The sequence below is a fragment of the Anopheles arabiensis genome, chromosome 2 (assembly GCF_016920715.1).
Source record: "Anopheles arabiensis isolate DONGOLA chromosome 2, AaraD3, whole genome shotgun sequence".
Lineage (NCBI taxonomy): Eukaryota > Metazoa > Arthropoda > Insecta > Diptera > Culicidae > Anopheles > Anopheles arabiensis.
In genome coordinates, this window is record NC_053517.1 from 74281740 (window position 1) to 74304512 (window position 22773).

Below are 22773 nucleotides of genomic sequence, written 5' to 3' on the forward strand. Positions count from 1 at the left end.
TGGTCGTACGTAAAGAACCACTTTTAGACGGGCGTCGTCTGGGCGTTAATTTGAGAAACATAAGTTGCAGGACATATGATGGAGTTTCCCATAAACATTTATCGTTTTGAAGTATCAACAACTGATCGAAAATAAATGTTCACGCCGTATTACCCATTAGAACGTCGGAATAGGCAATGTATCGATTCCTCGATCGAGACAGGTTCACGAGTCGTTTCGTTAGCGTAAGAGGTACAGGTACAGTTTTGGATCTATTCCACGTACGGTATGAGTTTGTATTTAGTTCCAGAACCGGTATCGGTTCAACATCACTTTGCTTTGGTATTCGCCATGGGGTTAAGTGGCTCATATAAAAAAACGTTACTTAGCTCAGTAATCGAACTAACGTAGTCAACTAATATAACAAAACGGTTAAATAATCTAAATGAAAATAATTGTAAAATTTTGATCTTCTTCGCATTGATATAATCAAAAAGGCATTAGCAAAATAGTGTTAATAATTTTTCACCTACAACATCACGTCATTTTCCTAGCCTTTGTTGCATATCCTTTTCCTACATCATATGTATGTATCCGGTAGCTTTAATATGCTAATATTGTCTTACTATTATGACAAGCGTTGCAGTTGATAGCACAATTGGAGCACTTGATATTACAAAGCGGTACGACGGTACTTGCGAACTTAAGCAAACTTGCACATTAGCTAAAAAAATCAAGTATTTTTCGAACCTTTTTAAAGCGCTTCAAAACAGTTCTGTTTGCGGATAGGTATCAAATGGCGATGAGATTTAAATCGGCATTTTATATTCAGGTTTCCGTCAGTTAGAACATGAAATACTTAAGGCGAGACGCTTGCCCCAGATTCCGCTAACGTAGATATAGTGCAACTCCAGATGTCAGATCCTCGTGTTAGTCATCGGGTCCAAAGTCCTCGTAAAATAAAATTACGAATACTATAACCCTTTACACTATAACCCAGTGAAATGTTGATTAGGTTGATTTTTGCGAAGATATTGTGTTTCCGATACATGACATTTCGTGATTAAATATTTGAATTAAATGTGCAAAACAAACCTGAACCCTTTTGCAGTTCCCGTAACCTAATAAAGCCGTGCATTTGACGTAAACTTCAAGAACACACATAACACCACCAAAACCAAACTCGTCCAAAACATGTCGTATGCATAATACACCTTCACGTGAATAATTACTATACTATATCAAAATTACCCCCCAACCCGTGTATTACGTCGTCATTAAATCACGACAAAAAAAAAGAAATTAGTTTATCTGATTTTGCTAAGCCACTATCTTTCGAATCATCCCACGCAACCAGTCGAGGCTGCGGGATCATCGCCCCCTCCTGCCTGCCGCCAAAATCCCAAAGCCAGGGCAGATTTATTCCACATCAATTTGTACGGATTATTCGCGCTCCGTTGCAGTCCCACCAGCCCCGTGTGCTGGCCGTTGCGACTTGGAAACGGGCAGGTGTAAGCTGAAACTAGAGCGTTACATACATTAATTTCTATAAAACGGCGGTAGGAACAGCCGTTCATGCCCTCCCAACAACGGTCAACTCAGCACAGCGACGGGGAAAAGCGAGCACGCAAATACCATTCGCTAAAGTCCGACAGTCCGTTTGATGTATTTATGCACTTCTCTGTGCGGCTACGGTTACTGTTGGTCCGAAGCGTCGAAGCCACCGACGGGGACAATGAAGGAATGCCGCGCTCAGACGGGAACACACCCATGAATCTAATTATCGCTCGGGCTCCCTGTCACGCGGGATCAAATGGTGGAAGTGGCGATTCCGGCCGAACCACCGGGCGGATTTCAGCAACGAAAAGTAAATACATTTGAAGTTATTAGTTTGCCCATTTGCCGGAAGACCATTCCCGTCGCGCTGTTTGGCAACCATACGTCGTTTCGGTGTAAGTTTGATCGTCGGAAGTGGAGTCATGTCTAGTACTTTTGACCCTCCAGAGCGGAGTGTACAACATGTAGCATACATCAACCACAACAATAGAATCGACGCACAGCAACGACGGCGCCAACATGAGCGAAAAAAAGAAGCTAAAAGCTACCCACTCTGCACGTGTCCACTGAAACCTGAACCGATCTCTCGCAGTGCGTTCCGATGAAGTTCATCAATCATTTAGAGATTTTAAGCTACCGCCAGACGCCTCCCTGCTCCAATCGATTTCAGCATTCAGCGTGAAACATTACAATTCGCCAACGGCATATGTGTGCGCAGTGGCTTGCAACAGATTCGAAATTAAATATCATTTCATTTCCTGTCCCATTTCTCCGTGACGATGGGTGGGGAAAAGCATCTGCCAACTGCTTTTAAAATGCATAGCATTGCGCACACGTTGGCCAGGCACGGGGAATGATGTGTGATGTGTGCTGAAAGACGAGGGGTCGACATCATAACGAAAGTGGGAGAACAGCAGAAAAGCCGCCTTCAAACGACAGACGAAATGACATTAGTAATTTCCTCATTTAAATTCCAAGCTCCATCAGGACGACACGATACTTCTTCGCTAAGTGGATGGAGGGATGTGAAAATGTACGAAAAGAAATCCAGCTCATCAGCTCACCCACGCATGTTATCATTCGCACAAAGGTGAGTCTCGTTCGATTATCACCATCATCTTCAATCCCAATATCTGCGTTCGTTTCAACGGCAAACCCAACAAACCCGTGAAGCTCGTACACCTTTGGTCGTCGCCGTGTATCTTTGCTACGTGGTTGACATTCTAGGCGCGTGAAATTGACACAACCATTCATTCAATGTTTCTGCTGTTTTACAATTTTCCACGACTCTTTACACTCCAATGTTGGTGGGGTTTCAAACAGAACGCGGCCAGCGGGCAATACCCATGCACTGACGACATCCGACCGCGATGAACGGGAAGCATACCCGCCTCAATATATACATATATGTATATTAAATGTATCACATTCAACAAAGAATGATGGATAATAAATTTGAATGGAACTCATCTATCAATCAATATCGAACGTAATTAATGTATGTGCCCTCGGAAAGCCAATACCCGAGGAATGAGTCAAGACGGAAACGTAGCGCTCGCAGAGTAAACTGCACGCTGATCGAAACGGTATTATTCATTTGCAGTTCGCGCACATCACACGCTACGTACCGAAATGCCACTGGAATGTCCCAAGCCCCATTCGTGTTCGTGTCGCTATGCTGGCAATGCTTTGTTCTTGCGAATGCATCGCGAGTACACATAATTCGCCTATTAGTACAAATGATAACCGCACTGCTTCGATCCACAGGCGCGATTGGAGGCATCATTGGAACATTCAAATTGTACGGTTCATTGCTGCAGAACCGTTCGAATGTCAAGTGAACGGTGAAAAAGTAAGCGTAAGTACCTCTAAAATGTACACCCCTCTCCCACCATGCTCATCAACGTACGGTCAAAGAGCCGCCATCGGCGCAAAAAGCTCAACCCATCAATCAGCACGAGGGATGAAGCCGGATTGTGTGCCGATTTTTGATCCGAAAAATTGCCTCTAACTTCGTTGTGCAACCCTTTTATCACCTCCCGGGCACTAGCGAGCCTGGCGATAGATGAGCACGGCATGAGAAGCGCAGGCCTACACGTCCGTTCTCTAATGGGTTTACTCTTTTAGCCGGCTTGACTACCGGAGATGAAGGTAGGATTGGAGTATGGCGGGAGGCCAGCAACGAGACAAGGTTCGCTCCCAGAGTGATTCAAGCCTAAATCCACAAATGGATGCGCTGCTGTGAGAAAAGTTACCATACCTGACCGATGGACGCTAATATACCCGGGCACTGGTCAGGATTTACAAATGGTAAGGACGCTTAATCGGATTCATACCCACTACCAAAACAATTAGTAGTTGTTACGTCCATTTTTGGTGCTAGCCGCTGATGCAGCTAAAAATATCTGCACCGATTCGATGGTAACACTCTGCAAAGCAGCTTTACTGTATGGTTATTCTGATTAACATGAATCATTTCCAAAACTGTGCTGCAGTTGAATGTTCTATAAATTTTGTATCGCAGATGGTAAAACAAATGTAACAAATATGTGTGTAGAATATGTTCTATAGCACAGTTCAGTTTTTTCGGCGTTCATAGCAAATAATACAAACACAAAGCTACTTACCGACTAACGCCAAAATAACGGTCAGCAACGGAGCGGCAGGAAACCGAACTGGTATGTTGAACTCCAGCATTTGCAGCAAATCCACTGAAAGAAGAAGAAATCGAAAAAAGAGGTTTTCAATTAACTGTTGTATTTTTGGGGTTATAACTTAAAGCAATATTATTATTTAGTTTGGTAGTATTGGTTACAATTTTTCAATATTTTAGACTTATTGTTTAAGTTGAACCCATGTTGATATGTTGTACCAGGAACAAAGTTTATATGATATAGACTTTGCTCAGGATGAAACTTATTTGCAATTTGAATTTGGAGAATTTGCAATTGGAGATTAATTTAAAATAGTTCAGTTCTAGAGTCCATCGATTTTTTTCTTCTTTTGATGCCCGTTGTTGGTCGTACTCGCTTTTATTAAGCGTAATGTGCTACGCAAACATGCCGACCTAAATAATCGTTCGCGACTTATCCACGTACTACGAGGCTGGAGATTCAGTCCTTACTACGGAGGTTGGCCCATGATGGGCATGTTATTAAGTCGTGTGAGTTGAAGACTGTACCACAGAACACCGAGTTTTTCTATCGCAATTTTTATCTACTACCTTTAGTTTTCCCTTTTCTTTGAGCTATTCTGTTTAAATTTTTTTAGATATCACGTGCCAATCTGTTGGTTCAAATTTAACGTGATTTAACAATAAAAGAGCAATAATTTCTTACGAGATGTTTTTTTTATCGTACATATCACGTACGTTGGAGAATCAATTTTATTTCAATGGAAGTATGATTAGAGGTGTAGATACTATAAATAATATTAAAATTTTCATTTATTTACACTTTTTTATGATTAGGAATGATTTTAATGTTGTTGAGAAAGAAGATCACAATGAAGAGACCAAGAATCCGGCTTCTTTTATAAACGCTATTCATCATCGGAATCTGTTAATTCCATGGTATTATAACTGAAAATATACTTAGCTATTTTAATTTAAAAAAAAATTTAGTATTTGTTGTTTTTTTAGTTTTTAAGTTCGATAGGTGCTACTTAATGAAAATAACCCGAAAATAAACCAAATTTAAAAAAGATCTTTTTGGTGCTGCTGAAGTAGTTTATTTGTTTTATAGGCACTATTACAGTTTTTATCATGAGATGTAGAAGGTTTATTAAGAAATTAATGTTGAGTCTGAAACAGCAAGAGTCAGTAAATGTACCCAATTATACCACAATACTAAAAATATAATGGTAACTGAGGTCTTTACCAGATTTGATCTTTACAATAATTAAGCATTTGGATTTTTAAGCATAGTCACTGTTCCATCATTTAGTTCAGCCACAAATTCCCTGTGGAAAACTTAAGTTCATTAGATCCGACACGTCTAACAATCTTACAAAATTTAAAGCTTTTGGACATGGATGCAGGCGGTCCCTTAGATGCACGGTTAATGGGGACCGAAAACGGCCAAAAAATACCGCGTATCTCGAATTTCCGCGTAAGTCGAATCTCGTGATTTCCAGCTTAAATATCACTAATTTTCGTGTAATTTTGCAAGTAGAGGGTGGTTTTAGCCTCTGAATTATTTATTTGATATGATTCTGACTGATAATGGGGCCCTTCACGATTCTATTCAGCTTTTTTATATGGAATTTGACAGTTGGAGGTTGTAATCATGTAAACATTCCATACAAATCCACACACAAAATTAGCCAGCGATTTTCAGTCTAGATCAGGGGCCTCCAAACTTTTCAGCTCGCGGGCCGCATTGCTTCAAAAATAACTATGTTGAGGTCAATTTGACGCTACCTTTAACTGATGAGTGCACGTTTAAATCTCGTTTTTATAAATACCAACGATACTTGTACAGTTTCGTGTTACTAAAGCTTGATTTTTGTCTAAGAAAAGTAAAAAATATATTTTAATTTTAAAAATTCATAATAACGTATTATTAACATTAACACTGCCAAGTCATCGTGGGCCGCATTATAAGCTCTCGAGGGCCGCATGCGGCCCGCGGGCCGAAGTTTGGAGACCCCTGGTCTAGATTATTCTAGCCTCAAAGCTAGAATTAGATTCGAGTACCTGCTCGAAAAATTGGCAAAACAGAGTTGTGTTTACATTTATCCCAAGGTGCAATAATGAGATCAGATGATGGAATATAGAATCAAAGTGTATGTAGTCCAGGTGGTCTCATAGCATGTTTTTATAACCAAATTTGAACGTCACTTTTTGACAGTACAGGTGGAAACATTTGCTCAACACTGGCTTTCTGATAGCTTGACGAATACAAAAAAACACTCTTTAAATCTTCACGCAGAAGTAAAACCTTGGGACCTTAGGAACCTTGGAAACCTTGAGATAAACCCATCTGAATATTATACCAACTTTGATAGCTGCTCGAAAACTGCTATATAATGCAAACAGGTGACTGGCTGAAATTTCAGCCTACGATCTTAAACGGAAAGAGGCCCAATAACAGTTCTGAACCTTTTTTGAAATAGTTTCTAATATTCGATCGAAAGGGAAATTATATTACAATTGATGTGTCAAATCAGTATAATTTGCTCAAAGAACTGTGAAATATAGAAAACCGCGTAATTTTAGATGAACCTAATTTGTCAAAACTGTGATTTCAATAATATTGCAGGGGTTTTATAATTCAAAATATCGTAATAGTTGCACGAAAAACTGAGGAAGGTGCCAAATAAAATTTTATTAAGCTGCTCGCATTATATTCAACTGCATGCATCACCTAGAAAGCTCATCTCGTCACAAGATTACTCCCGGATTACAACAGTGTATAAAATTATTAGTGCAAGATACATACGTGTTGAAACAGTCTTCACCTAACCACCGACGCGTTCGGATGTGTTTCGTTATCAAGTGAAGAGATAAAAAAAAGCAAAAAAAATTAAGAAGAAAAGGTTGTCGGCCTTGGCCACTCGGGCTCCAGCAATGGGCCGAGTAAAAACCGGTGCGTCCAAACGGACAAGAAGTATTACCATCCCTCTTGAGGAATTCCAACGCTTAAGAGAGTCAGCATCGTCCAATATTCGTACTAACAACGAATTTCATCTCCTTACGGACAACGACGCAGAAATGGATGCTGTGTATCCTAAACCGCAACGCAATCCACGATCTACACACACGAGCGAGAATGTTCAGCAAAAGAATACACGCATACCGCCAATCATCGTAACGGGTACTAGTGTTAGTGATGTACACCGACGTATTGTAGCAGCACATGTAGTAAACTACACAACGAGCCAAACCAGAAAAGGAATTGTGGTAACATTTTCATCAGTCGACGACTTTCGCAAAATAAAAAGTCTATTTGAGGATCAGAAAGTATCCTTCTACACGCATCAACTCGCGGATGATAGGACGACAAAAGTCGTAGTATTTGGCCTACCCGTTATGGACTTGCATGATATCAAAAGTGCTCTAGAAGAAAATAACGTCAATCCAATTGCAGTGAAGAGCTTGGCAATCAAAAACAAAAGGTACAGTGACCAAGCAATGTACCTCTTACATTTCACTAAAGGTTCGATAACATTAGCCGAACTAAAAAATGTACGAGCGATAAACCATCATCGTGTTTACTTCGAATACTACAACCAAAAAAACGGGCCAATCCAGTGTTCAAACTGCCAAAAATTTGGCCATGGTAGCGCAAACTGCTTTCTCCCGTCCATATGTGTGAAATGCGCTGGCACGCACACTTCAAAAACCTGCCCTCTATCACAGAGCACATTAAATCCTGATGGCAAAATCGCCACAAATAAGCTCTGCTGTGCAAATTGCAACGAACACCACACTGCAAATTACCGTGGCTGCAAATCCCGTCCATCTACCAACACACGGAACAAGAAGCAAAGCGCCCCGACGTTCGCCTTACGACACGAGATGTTCCCACCGCTACATCGACAAAACGCTCCCACACCAACGATCGCTACACCGAGTAGCAGAACGCCTACCTACGCCGGCTTGTTTAGCGAGCGAAATAAAACACATACACCCGAAGCGGACATGTTCGCGATAGACGAAATAGGCGAAATCATCGAAGATGTGTTCGCTCGCATGAGCTCAGTCCGCTCAAAACAAGATCTCATCACCGTTATCATCAAGGTAACTGCAAAGTATTGCTTCTCCCATGTCTGAATCTCCTAGGACACTTAAAATCATGTCATGGAATGCAAATGGTATTCATACAAAAAAGATGAATTTTTCAATACCTTAATAGAGAGAAAGATAGATATAGCTACAATTAGTGAAACCTTCCTGAAACCCCAAACTCGTTTCTCACACTCAAACTTTATTGTACATAGACTAGATAGAACTACCGGTGAAAAAGGCGGAGTGGCTATTGTTGTAGCAAAAGAAGTACCGCATGAAGTTTTACATGCACTGGATCTCAAAGTTATTGAATGCATAGGAATTAATGTTAAATTAGTAGCCGGTCCTTTAGCTATATTATCAATTTATAACCCTGGTTCAAATTCCGATCATGTTAGTTTCCATAACGATTTAAGAAAAATAAGTAAGCTTAAAGGAAAATCACTAATTTGCGGAGATTTTAACGCCCGGCACCGCTTGTGGAATTGCATCAAAGGCAATAGTATGGGTAAAATCCTATTTGATGTAATTCAAACAGGAACCTTTTCCCTTCATAGCCCCAACGAGCCCACTTATATTCCAAGCTGTCACAGACGATCACCCTCTACTCTTGACCTAATTCTTGCAAATGGCCGAATCGATATAACTCCCCCTTGTACACTAAAAATATTTTCATCAGATCACTTACCCATCCTGTTCAAAACCATCGACAGTAAAATCATCAGCAAATCCCCTTATGGGATGCCAAATTATGCCGCAGCAAACTGGCCTCTATTTAAAAACATCATTAACAGCCGTATTAATCTCGCCTCACTAAACCTCCAAAACATAATTAACACCTTCCAGATCGATACAATGGTAACGTACTTAACTAAAACAATCACTTTGGCACAGAATAATGCTATACCAGTATTCTACCCAGTTAGATTCACTTTAGTGTTACCTGAAAATATTAAATCCAAAATCAAAATACGAGACTCAGTAAGACGTAGATGGCAAAGAAACAGAAGAAACTTGACACTTAAAGATCAATACAACGAACTAGCAAATCAAATTAAAAACGATATATCCCAATACCGAAATATGTCATGGTCTCGAAATTTAACAAAAATTAATACTTCTAAAAACATAAACAATAGTAAACTATGGACATCTATAAAAATAATCAAAGGCTGCTCTACCTCCATTCCTCACCTTAAAGCAAATGATAGAATACTTCTCACGCCAAAGGAAAAAAGTGAAGTATTAAAAGCTCACTTTGCGAATGCCAATAACACCACTTTAAACAGTCCAAGTCCATTAACTGCACAAATTGACCCCTTAATAACCCAGTTTCTTAGCTATCATACAGAAAGAGGAAATATAAATCCGCCTCATCTTGTGAAGCCAAAGGAAATTTATAAAATTATAAAAACTTTAAAAACAAAAAAGTCGATTGGTACCGACCTTATAAGTAACAACGCATTAAAACATTTACCAAGAAAAGGAATAATTTTGTTATGCTTTATCTTAAATAGCTGCTTAAAATTAAACTACTATCCTGAAAATTGGAAAATAGCGAAAATCATTCCCATAGCAAAACCAAAAAAGGACCCCAAGATTCCGGCAAATTACAGACCGATAAGCATACTAAGCTGTATGGGTAAAATCTTCGAAAAGATCATATTAAAAAAGCTAGATTCTCATACCAAGTCTCATAACGTCATCCCTTCTTTTCAATTTGGATTTCAAGCCAATTTTGCCACCACTCACCAATTAAATAGACTTGCTAACACTATAACATCGAATCGAAATATTAAAAAATCTACAGGACTAGTTACACTTGATCTCGAAAAGGCATTTGACACAGTATGGCACGATGGACTAATATTCAAATTGATCAGCAACAATTTTCCCCCCAAATTAATTCTTCTCATTAAATCCTTCTTGTCGAATCGATCTGGCTCCGTTCATCTTCATTCTTATCATTCTGAACCCTTTAAACCACTTGCCGGCCTGCCCCAAGGCAGTGTGCTGTCCCCAATACTATTTAATATATTTACAAGCGATATACCTAAAATGAAAGGAGTTAAGAAATACGCCTTTGCTGATGATTTTGCTATCAGCTCATCTAGTTCCAATCCCGATAGCATATTGTGTAGCCTCAACAAAGGCATACGAAAATATGTGACCTTCTGTGAGCAGTGGAAGCTAAAAATTAACGATGGAAAAACGGAAGCAATATATTTCACGAGGTATCGAAGCGCAAGAAATCTCCCAAATAGTTCACTTACGATAAATAATAACGAAATTCCTTGGAATAACACCGTAAAATATTTAGGAGTAGTATTAGATAAAAAGCTTACATTTCAAAAACATATTGAAGAAAAATTAGTTAGCGGCACAAATGCGATTAGAATTCTTTACCCATTTATTAATAGAAACTCTAAATTGAATTTACGAAACAAACTTCTTATGTACAAATCGTTAGTAAGACCTATAATTACCTATGCATCACCAATATGGAGAAACAGTGCAAAAACACACATAAAGAAAATGCAAATATTTCAAAACAAATTCTTAAAACGAATACTAAATCTCCCACCTTGGTACAGTACAAGCATTATTCATAGAAAAGCTAAAATTGACAGGATTAGCGAGTTTATAGAAAAAATCAATATTAAATATCGATCTAAATGCACAAATAGTGGCATAAATACACTACAAAACCTCATCTAAAACGATACTTATATTTGTAAATACTACTTTTTTTTTCTCTTTCTCCCTAATTGCAAATCCCAATATGAATTAGTTCCCCTAGTATAGTTTATAAAAGAATAAGTTAGTACATAGTTTAGAAAATATAGTCAAATTAAGAGGTTTTTTTGTAATTTTTCCTCCATCAATACGTCAAATTCATTTAACATCAGGAATAGTGTCCACAATGCCAAGTGCAACAAAAATCAACGAAATATCGCGTTATGGAATCTCCGGTACCGATGTAAAATACTAAATTGTAATTCAGGATTAATGTACATCTAAGAAATAAATACAAATGAATGAATGAACATACGTGTTGAAATGTATATTTTTTTTATTGCGTACAATTTCATTGTTTTACAATAACTGGTGCATATCCCCAGTCAAGCTTCAATAAAGTGGCACAAACTTTATCAATCTCAACGATCACACACAAACTATTACTGACATGGATCCATACGGCTCTCTCATGTTTCCATGCAAAGGGATAAAATGAACCCTCGAAAGCGCCTAAAACATCGCTCCACCACTTCGATGATATATGTGTATCGATAAATTCGGCCCATTTGAGCACACACCCTCCTCCCCCCTCGCCCCCAATCCTAAACAACAAGATACAAAAAAAAAAACAAACCCAGTACCTGGAGATGTCCGATGATCCAATAACCGAACCCCGAACACCAACGATACACCGCGCCAAACTGGTGCAGGCAACGGATGGACGAATGGGGTCCGATGGGTGGACGAAAACAAATGGTTAGTGATTCCTCGGCCCACACCGAAAACCAAACGATACTTTGGTGGTTTTGGAGTACCGTCCGAAAGGGAGGATGGGGAACGGTGTGGTTCATTACACCAACCGGACAGCACCTGCCTCGGCCACGGTGCGGTCATGTGCGGATAGATAAAAAGGCTCCGCAAAGTTGAGGATGGATAATATTGAAAGGAGCACTGCAATACGGAAGACAATAGAACCACGTGGCAGGTCGTGCCGTGGGGAGGGTGGTACATACACAAAAAAAAGAAGGAAAATAGCGCCATCCATGAAGACACGTAAACAACAGGCCACACAACCTAATTACATACATTCATGTCAAACGGCTATCATGTTTCACTTTCAATTCACTTTGGCTACATTTTCATGGTAACATATTGGATACGAATCCTTTTATCAAAGATCCGTCGCACTTCCTCTCACCTTGCGGTAACAACGGCCAGCGGACATAAACAGTATGTGCTATCTCGTTTGTCGCCCCTTCACGTCTCTATCTCCCTATCTTTCTTCACATGGTCAGCCTATCAATCCTTCCGCCGCGCACCTGACTGCAGCCGATAGATGAAGGAAGTGAACGGAACACCACACGTGTGCGGAAGTGGTAAGCGGATGGGAAAAGTTTTATTTTCCACATCTACACAAACACACACACAACGGAACACACAACTGCAACAAAACACCACCATTATACCAAACAATGGAGATTGTGGAACCGGTGTGAGAAGAACCCCAGCGGCATCGGCTTTGTATTACTGATGTTGCCCGTAAACAGCGCCTTTGTAAGCCGTTGGTTAACCGAGACAACAAACAACAAGGACATACATGTGTGTAGGGGGATCGACGTATTTAACCAGCCCCACCCACCGACGACACAAAAGTTGACCATTTGCACACCTTTTACCCCCGTCCCTGGCACGGCAGCACGGTCGGCCATCGATGGACGCATTGAGATGAAATCTTAAAGCGATCGACTCCAAGGGTGGGCCTGAGATGGCGGCTGAATGGGGCGGCTTAAAGCTTCGGTTGTTACATACGCCCCTGTCTGCTCGTGGAGGAGGGTTTTGGTATTGCGTGCGATAGACACACTTATTTCGGCAGAAGTCATATTTACGACGCTCGAGTGTAAACAAGCCGTAAACGCGAACCGATCCAGAGCAAACGAGGAGAGTGAAACAAAGCACAAAAAGAAAAACACCGTAACTGAAAGCGATGATAATTCACCCGTTTCGGGAAGGACTGTTCTCAAGCATAGTTACATACATATATGTGAACAACACGCAGCAACACACACACTTCTATGGAGGTATCTAGGATCGTTACCGGCTTTTAGGAAACTGGCACAGAAAAAATGCCGACCGATCACTCTCGGGGGAATTTTGGGAACGGAATGTACGAAGATAACTTGGACAGTAACGAAACGTGCCGCCAAATAAATACGACTAGAGCTAAAGGAATGTGTCTAAAATTATATGAATCGTCTTTCGTCGTTGTTTTTGTCAAGTAAGTAATAAGCTTTCTACTTCAGGAGTGGTATTTTAGCATTTAGTCGTCACATCAAATAACGTAACCAGGAGTCTCCACTTCCTGAACTGCATCAGGTCATCAGGTCCTGCAATGGTATATGGCTAAAAGTCCTACACATTCTTCGGTCATAAAAAGACAGTTGACATAGTCGCGGCACATCCATTTGTACTCGTGGTAATACTAGCTTTTCTTCTACACTAGGTTTACACTAGGTAGGATTAGTTTAAAATCATGAAAAAGTAGTTTTATCAAAATTATGTGTCCTTGCTTTGCTTTCCACATAACGTATCATGCCAAGTTACAGGGTTTTCCAAGTCACTTCCGAATGTGCACATCATCATTCACCGCTTCCAAAATGTTTTTAAAAAAATGTCACACAATGCATTGGCAATAGCATAAAATTTCAGTTCTTACACATGATTTTCAACACAACACAAAGAACGTTCACACTCAATCCAGCTTGATACGTGTTGAAAATTAAATTACTTCAACCAAAAAATTAAATTGAAGCACTGAAATATGATTGTGATGCAATTATTGTGAAAAACCAAATTTTAAAGCTGTTGAAAAACATCTTGCAAGCAAAGAAAATTTTTGTTGGTATTGAAAATTGACTCGGAAAACCCTGTATTATGATAGTCGCCACTGTTTCACCAACCCATTAACTGATATCTTTTCGATGACACATTTTGCCCGATAAGGTTTTGAGTTTCGAATAAGTTGGTTAGCAACTTTGTTTGATGCCAATTTAGGTACATCACTTACAGGGTTTTCCAAGTTACTTTCTAATGTAAACATTGTTATTCACCGCGTGCAACATGTTATTCCATATCAATCAGATATTTCATTTTCGTGATCATAATTTTTACTTTCTTCGGCATGATTTTCAACACGTCCTAAGGTTGGATTGCGTTTAACAGTTCTTTGTAATGTGTTGAAATTCATGTGTAAAAACTAAAATTGCATTATGAAGCAAATACACTATTTGACAGCTGTTGAAAAACATCTTGAATGCGGTGAATAATTATGAGCACATTCGAAAATGACATGGAAAACCCTAAAATATTTTTTTAATTTCTTCAGAATGATTTTCAACACTTCCACTCTCGACGGGTGATGCAATACGGCTTCAAACCCCGGTTAAAAAAAACGATGGCAGCTACCCGTTCATGTGTTAAAAAATATTATGTTGGAAATGAAATATCAGAGTGATATGACATAATTTCTTGACGAGTTCCGTAAACTTAGTGTTAAGTACAACCGATTCACTAAAATGTTTCAGTAATTCTATGACGGTTTGCTTGTTTAATAAATTTTAATTTTAATATTTGAGAATACAGGGTTTCCAGTCCAATAAACAAATGTCCATTTGATTATAACAATAGTCGTTTTGAAAAGACAAGGCTGTATAACACTTGCTCACACGTCAGATGGTGTAAGCTACTCTGTCCAATTTAATTACACTGGCACCATTAACTGCCACAAAGGAAACGAGAACATCTCTAAGTTAACCAGCCGCACAATAAGAACGTGCAAATATTCTACCTGATTAATAATATGATGTGATTACATATGAACACGTTTCTCTTAATTTAATCTTATTTTTAATTTGTAGCCGCTGATACACACTTTTATATATTTAAAAAAAACCTTACGTTGATGTTAACATTTCAATCAATTAAAACAGCATAAGCTTTGCATACATTCCCTTTGCATGACTGATTATTTAACGGTGGTTTTAAAATTACCACATGGTAATTTCCACACAATCATCATATGAATATCGAACGGCTCATTTATTACGTGTAAAATACAGCTTCATTGTTTATCCTTTCCGCGCGGCAGAACGACTTCATTTGAATACAAGGAGTGCTTGCGCATTTTAGTATTACCAAACCCCTTACAATTCTTACGGACTCACACTCGTACTCACGCTTGCAAAACGCTTTCTTCTTGCCGCCCACGGCGAACTTGCTCGACAGAGAGTGCAGCGCGCGCACTCGAGCCCTCGGCCCCGATGATAACCAATCAATTCCTGGTTACCCCTAGCAGCTAATATCTGTTTCTCACAATCGAACCATTACGAAGCTCCGATTATTATTTCACCATCGCCATTCCTGGTAAGGTAAGGCAAGGTGTGCGTGTATGTAAGGGTACACGAAGAGGATGTCTCGTCAACGTCATTATTCAGTGTGTCACATCATTATCGACCGAAGGGCACCATTGGGATCCTTTTTGCCGGGGCTGTGGGAGCATCGCTTATTGCTCTGCTGTTGCTACTGCTGCTGCTGCTGCTTAATAACGACAAGGTGATGGAAAAGGAAAGTGTCGGATAGGCGACAGCAAGCAGCGAAGACGACGACGGTGCGGAGCTAGGATTGCACAGGTTGATTGTGTAAAAGGACATGCTACACTTGGGTGTGAAAAACGAACTACGGTAGCACCCGGTACCGATGGAAAAGGTAGCGGAAAATCGGACTCACACACATACACAGGAGGAGCTAGACCAGCCAACAGCAATAACAACAATGAAAACGGGGGAAGAAAGGACAGTTCATTTTGTGTCAGACATTTGAGCCACACTCGGTTTCGGTGTGCCTTCGTTGCGTCGGCTAACAGTGTTGCAGCGGGAAAGAGGTCACGTTGGACGGTACTTGTTATTCGCTTATTATGGTAAAGGTATCCGATGGAAGATAAAATAGCCATCGTTTGTTGAAATTCTCCTATTGGCGCGAATCTTCGTTGCGTCATGTAATCGTTTGTCAAAAGCATAAGGGGGAAAATGCCGTCGGCTGCCAACGGACTAGCTCAACCCATGGTCACTACAGGTTAGTGTAACACTCACAAACATATGAATTGTTAGATTATACGCGTATCGTTATAATTGGAGCAAAACAATGCTGATAAATATACTATCTGCCTTTAGGTACAGCTTCAACCATAAAGTAGCTCTGTGTCCTCAGCCTCAACGTTAGCATCAGAATTAAATGATGCGTAGCAGGAGCAAACGCGGGGATTTAAACCAGGAATATACTTTATTCTGTATCGTAACATAAAAACAAACACTTATTTGGACTGTCAATACAGTACAATCAATAAAATAATGAACTATTAAAAATCATTAAATTTAAATGAATTTCTGAAAAATCGTTTTCACAATTTTTCCACAAATTGCACTTCACAAACCTGTTCCGCGCATCACTTCACAGATATGAAAAGTCAATCAAATAGAACCGATGCGCAAATGCATTGAAATCAGATTTTAATGTTCTCTCTACAACAGGAAAATACTTTGTCACTAGCGAAATGAACGCGAATCGTATCGAATCACGTTATTTCCCAGTAGATTTTGAAACTCAATTATAATTTTGCGTATCACGCCACAACAACACCAACAAGGCTTGCTATCATCCATCATATGAGAGCCTGCAAAATGTATGATGACGTAAGGGGGTATGTGGTTTGAGTGATACATGTAATTGTAATTTGAGAGCATACATTGTTTGAATATATTACGCATTGAGTTTTTTTTTTTCGTTGTTCCTCCATATCATACACTTGTTGCGTAAAACTCACTAATGGAGGATGATGAAAAACTGTAATTTTTTTCAGTTTTAAATTCAGAAAAAATAGTTATAACATATGTCAACAACACCACCGCTCTGAGTATCAAATGGAATACTCATGATTGCTATATCAAGCCAATGAAGTACAATGACCACAAAGATGTTTTAAAGCGGCACTACTATTGGAAATCAAATTGAATAAAAAAGTTCCCAATACATTACACATAATTGTAAATTAATAGGCTATTTCAATCCGAAGTATCGTTGAAACAAACGCGCAAAGTAAATATGTAGTAAACCAATCTAATGTACTATTGGATTCTAATTCCCAGTGTTGATTGTTTAATCGATGGAAATGTCAAAAATATATTTTTTTAACATCAATAAAGAATATTAAACAAACAGAATTAAAGCTAATATATTGTACAAGGCTAGCATTTTGGATGAAAATCAAAATTAAGAGCTGGAATATATAACGAATTTGTTACCTAAAATTACGCGGTTCAATATTAAACTGATTCTAAACTATTCCCAGTAGTAACACAGGTAGTAAATATTGCTTCTGTTATTTAATCATATTACAGACGGGTATGTTTTCCAGAATTTTTATTTTTTAAGCCCGGAACACATCCCAGAAAACGCTGATTCAAGTAACACGAAATTAGCTAAAATGCTGACTGAAAATTTTACAAATTTCATTTGTTTTCGTATTTTAGAAAAGGATTGTAATGTTTTTTTTAATAGTACAAACATCGACTTTATGGCATTAAATGTCCCAAATAACGCGTATTAATTTAGTGCGACAGTTGATGGAAATAAGTCAACTTGTTGCATCCGCTATTACTGTATAATGAATAAGATACTGCTCTTTACAAAATCATAAACTTTTGTATTAGTGCAAAAAAACTACAATTACATTATTACTTGCCGTAATTATATTAATTGCAAACAATCTTGATTTGCCCTACCAACTCAAAATGAAAATGTTACTAATTTTTTTGTGGAATTATTATTCATTTGGGAGTGGGATTACACTAGTAGTAACCATAATAAGCTGTTGTTTTTTTTAAATGTATTATCCATAAACCATACCAGAAAAAAACATGATTCAATAAAAAAATATTAAGGAGGAACGGTCCAAACAGGCCGTTAATGATTTCTATTTTTAGATCATAATGTATACTTTCATAAAAATGACACTGTTATAAAATGCAATGCCAACGAGGCAATCATTTAACTAAAATTGTGATAACCCTCTGGCAAGTAAAATAATACCGAAAAATCGCTTTTAGATCGTCTAAGCGCGCCAAAACCTTAACCAATAGTATAAAAAATGGACTTACCTATAAATACAAATATTTGATGATGTGAATAGCGCAACAGCATGGAAATTGAAATTGTCTAAAAAGAAAGATGTAAACAAAGGTATAGTTGTATCGATCCAATCAATAAACAAATAGAAAATATAGAAACTTACAAAAAGCACCATGATGAAAAATGCTGCCGTATATGAACCGCGCCCCATCCACCATACCGACACGAACCGGAAGTGCTCACCGGTGATCACGTTCCGCAGATAGCCCTTGTTGTCTTCCTGCTCGGCTAGCACCTTGACCGATGCCATCAGTATGTCATCGTAGCCGAGGAAATGCTTCAAAATCAGCCGACTAAACGAGTCCCCGAAACACTTGTTCACCTGCGGATCGAGCCGAACGACCGCAACGGGAATGTTTAGCCGTTGGCGGGTAGCGGCAGACAGCCTCAAAAATCCATACTCAAGCGAATATTCTACAATGTACTGATCGGCCGAGAGCACTGCAATGGGAGGTGAACAAAATAAGTTAAGTGTTAACATATGGCAAACATAAAACGATTAGCAATTACTTGTTGGATCATTTTGCGTACCAACATTACGCAGCTTTTCCATCACCGGTACGTCCGATTTGAGTTCTTCTCCTCCGGCCAAACCGGACGGCAGACCGAGCGACTTCATGATAGTCTCATTGGTGTATACCACCACATTGTCCTGTGGCTGAGCTTCTGTCTCTCCCAGCATGGTAGCGGCATTAGTAGTAGCAGCAGCAGCAGCAGCAGCAGCAGCAGCAGCACCAGCAGCAGTGGCTTCCGATGCCTTCCGATTTAGTACTGTAGCAGACTCCTTCCCTGCCATCTCGTTACCACCCGGGTACGGTGTGCTGTCGATTGTAACTCCGGTAAGATTTTCGGTCACGATCACGTTCTCCTGGCGCGTAGCAGAGTAAAGGTCCGACGTCATCGGCTCATGTCCGTACGGTGCCTTTTCGCTTGGTAGCGGGCTACTGTTGGCATAACTGTGCTGCACCACCACATCCACCCCGTTTTGATTGGTCTCTTCCTCGTGCGGTAACGTCGTCGAAGGATCGATGCTGATCATTCCATTTTTTAGCGTATTCCGCAACACATTCACGTCACCTTCGTCCAAAATTTCGGCCGAGCCTGGCTTGCTACCGTCGTACTCACTTTGACTAAGACTTGCAATTTCCACACTGGAACGGAAGAAGGCGATTTACACCAATTAATACACCCTTCTGCGACTTATCGTGCCCGCGTTGCTCTTACCGTAAAATGCCATCACGCGGCCAATGATTTTTCACGTGCTCCAGGCACGTTGTTGGTGTTTGCGAAAAGCGAATGTGGATGTAGGCAAGGATGAAAAACGCCGTCAGCGCTTTCAGCAGCATCATCAGCTCGATTGCCCGCCGCACCGGTCTGCAAGGTAGAAGAAAACCGCACAAATTACCCAAATATGCAAATACCATCACTTGCTGCTTCTGCTGCTGTTGCTGCTGGAATTTCCATTCCGCTGCTGACCGGGTTGACGTCAATGGTGACCAACACTCTTTCGAATTAAATAACACTGGAACCTCAGCCATCGTAGTAAAATATGCACCAACGCACATACATACACACACGCGAATGATCGAGGTGCGGCACAGAGTGAGCGCGGAGTGCTCTATTTCCTTTCCACCTGACCGGCTGTGTTGTGTGTCCTTCACGGTGCTAATGAGCCGGAACCGATAAAGCCAGACAAAATATTCCGTCCCCTTGCCCATCGTAGCAGTTGGTCTTACCGTGGTATAGTTTGGGCGTAGGCGATGGCCGTTTTGAAGAAAAGCGCATGAAACAACCGATCGCGCACGTTTATTAGGGGATTCTGTGGGCAATAGGGAAGGAAAAGTGTAAGCTTTTTGTTTTAAATTTACGACATTTGGTTCACGACAGGGCCAGACACACCTGCACATTGTTTCTCGGCCGACCGGGATTGATTAGCGGTGCACCGGGGATGGGATTGTTTTCCGGGTTCACATCCGGTGGCAGCGCATTCGGTTCTGCCATCTCGCAAGCCGGATGTGCGCTTAAGCCGTATGGCTGGCCACCAGCAGCGGATTGTTTACAGTGCTTCTGCGATGTATCGTACGATGGTTGCCGTAATGATTGCACTCCTTTGCCGTCTTCTTATCGCCAGACCGTGCTGTACAGACCAAATGGTTCGATATGTTTTATGGCAGCACCTGCAAGAAAATACAAACCACAACAGAAACGGCACAAAATGCAGTTAGTGGATTGACATGTATCGGTGGATAGGCAATGTTTTGATTAGAACGAGGAACAACCTCCAACGAACAACATGCCCAAGAATACATTAATTAAAATCAACACACACACTGCAACCATCGGCGGCCAGCGGCAAAATGGCAAGTAATCATGCTGATAAACAATCACCGTTAGAAATGCTGTCGTACGTGTATGTGTGTGTGTGCACTGTTTCACGCACTCCAGGTTTGGAACTCTCACTGTTGTCTTTACTTCAATTAGCTATCCAGCTGCAAGTTTGTTGCAAGTGCAAACAACACACCAAGCAGCAGGTTTTTGCGATGCAAAATGGGCAAATCAAAAACATTCGTACACTCTCGATCGATGGTTTGTTGTTGTTGTTTTTTGCTTCTCTCTATGTCTTCACCCTCTCGTTTGCTACAACCAGCGCGCACACACTGCTGGCACCGCTGCTCCTACCACTGCAGCACGGGCGACAAGTTCTTGAGCAACGTCGCCCAGTCCAACAGACGGCGCAAAGAAATGACCGTTTCGGTGACCTGCAGCCGACACCGATACCGCCACCGACCGCGACCGTCTGGCTTGGTACCACTTTGGTTTCTGTCGCACAATACGTTGAAGAACGAGGGGGAGGAGAGGGGGCCTTTTCTGGTGGTGGCCTTTCGCGTTCGTAGGCTTTTTTCAGGAGCCTTGCGTGCTGAAGCAGCTCAGCGGGATGTATCGCAGGAATCGTTTTCTCGCGATGGCCTACCTGCTGATGACCGCTGCACCATTTGCATCGGCTGAGACGTTCGAATACTGTTAGTCCCCTTCCCGGATGCACTAATAATTTACTTTAGATTTACTCAGTGGGTTGCGTACTGAAAGTTGTTTTTGCTATGTGTTTTTCATGTGTTGTTTTTTTACTTTTCGCCAGAGAAACGTCATTTGTGATGGTAGCGATGGGCAGCATCCGATCCGGAACGGTACATTCTTTCGGATGGGAATGGTAAGATATTAAAAAAAAACAATTCCTATTGGGCAAAGCCTTTGATAAACGTTACAATATTTGTTCATAAAACTGCAAATTAAGATGTAGTTTATGTGAGATTGAATTATATTGACATTTTATTTAAGAATCAATATGAAAGGACAACAATAAAAAAAACCAAATTAAAAATTTAACACATTTAACACACATTTCAAAAACCAGCATTTTAAGAATTTTAAACTCGTTTTGCTTTGAAGGGCTTTGCTGCTATAGTAATTTTTTTATTTTTTTTATTCAGGATTAACGGTCCAAAAAGGCCGTATTGCAAAAATACAATTGCAACATACAATTTAAAAATAAAACAAAATGTAAATTTTACTTGTATGAATAGTCCCAGAGTATATCTCAAGTGCCACAGATTATCACAGCATTCCCACAAGATGTTCAAACATTTCAACTAAGCTTTATAGTAAAGCTTGTTCATCAACCTCTTTGCTATAAACATGCCATAAATGCAAAATGTACAGGTTGTCATCCCGATAAGCTGTTAAAACAGACCGAGAAAAAACCATGTATGTACTTCGAATTTCTCGTTTAAAGACCCTTTTACATTAAATGAATAATTCTGGACGCGAAGAGAAACGAGTTCGCCGCTCCAAGAAACATGCATGGTAAGAGCAAAACATGCGGGAACTCGAGCAAACCAGAAAGCCGTACGGACCGACACGAAAGTTTTACCAAGCGATAACAGCTAACACTGCTTCTAGACGACCAACTTATGTACCGCGACAAATTTTCTGCGAGCTCTTTGTTCTAAAACAACATCTCAGTTTTAGAACAAAATCAGAGTTAACCGTGATTGTCGCGGGTTTGTGAAATTTTCACAGAAAGGCAACGCTCGCGTTTCGCGACATTACGATCAAAGTAAGCCATACATTCGTGTTAAAACAAGGATGGTTTGACAGATAGAAAGAGTCGCAAAAAATTGTCGCGCAAGATTTTTTGGGTCGTCTAGAAGCAGTGTAACAGAAACAACATTGTACTTAAAGTAACCTGCTGTCGCAACAAGGATGGATATCTGGTTAGTATCCAGCCAGAGGACCTCTCGCGGTGGGTTCAATAATTTGATGAACTACTCAACGACCAGTTTTACGAGAGGCTCCACTAGGAGATAGTGTCATTTTATTGCCACCCAGCATCAACGAAACCCAAAAAGCTATCTGTCGGCTGAAAAATAACAATGCACCCGGAACCAACGGAATCGCAAGTGAACTGGTCAAGAATTAAGGTGCACGACTAGAAAACGAGATTCATCGAATGGTTACTGAGGTGTGGGATA

At 40.2% G+C, this 22773-nt stretch overlaps 1 protein-coding gene across 4 annotated transcripts in view; it reads right to left on the reverse strand.

The window, feature by feature from the left end:
* The window catches only part of LOC120893495, a 65178-nt gene extending 43804 nt beyond the window's left edge, over positions 1-21374 (reverse strand). Inside the window, exons 1-8 of one of the 4 annotated variants that reach the window (XM_040295420.1) lie at positions 21216-21374; positions 20144-20421; positions 19981-20063; positions 19469-19618; positions 18776-19395; positions 18348-18685; positions 18214-18271; positions 4164-4247 (exon numbers count right to left, since the gene is read on the reverse strand). In XM_040295420.1, the coding sequence (XP_040151354.1) occupies positions 4164-4247; positions 18214-18271; positions 18348-18685; positions 18776-19395; positions 19469-19618; positions 19981-20063; positions 20144-20245 (1435 nt within the window). In that variant the 5' untranslated portion in view covers positions 20246-20421; positions 21216-21374. Of the gene's footprint in view, positions 1-4163; positions 4248-18213; positions 18272-18347; positions 18686-18754; positions 19396-19468; positions 19619-19980; positions 20064-20143; positions 20422-20632; positions 21129-21215 lie in introns of those variants that run through there. The other 3 variants (XM_040295417.1, XM_040295419.1, XM_040295418.1) reach the window with 3 other exon arrangements.
* Positions 21375-22773: the final 1399 nt, after the last annotated feature.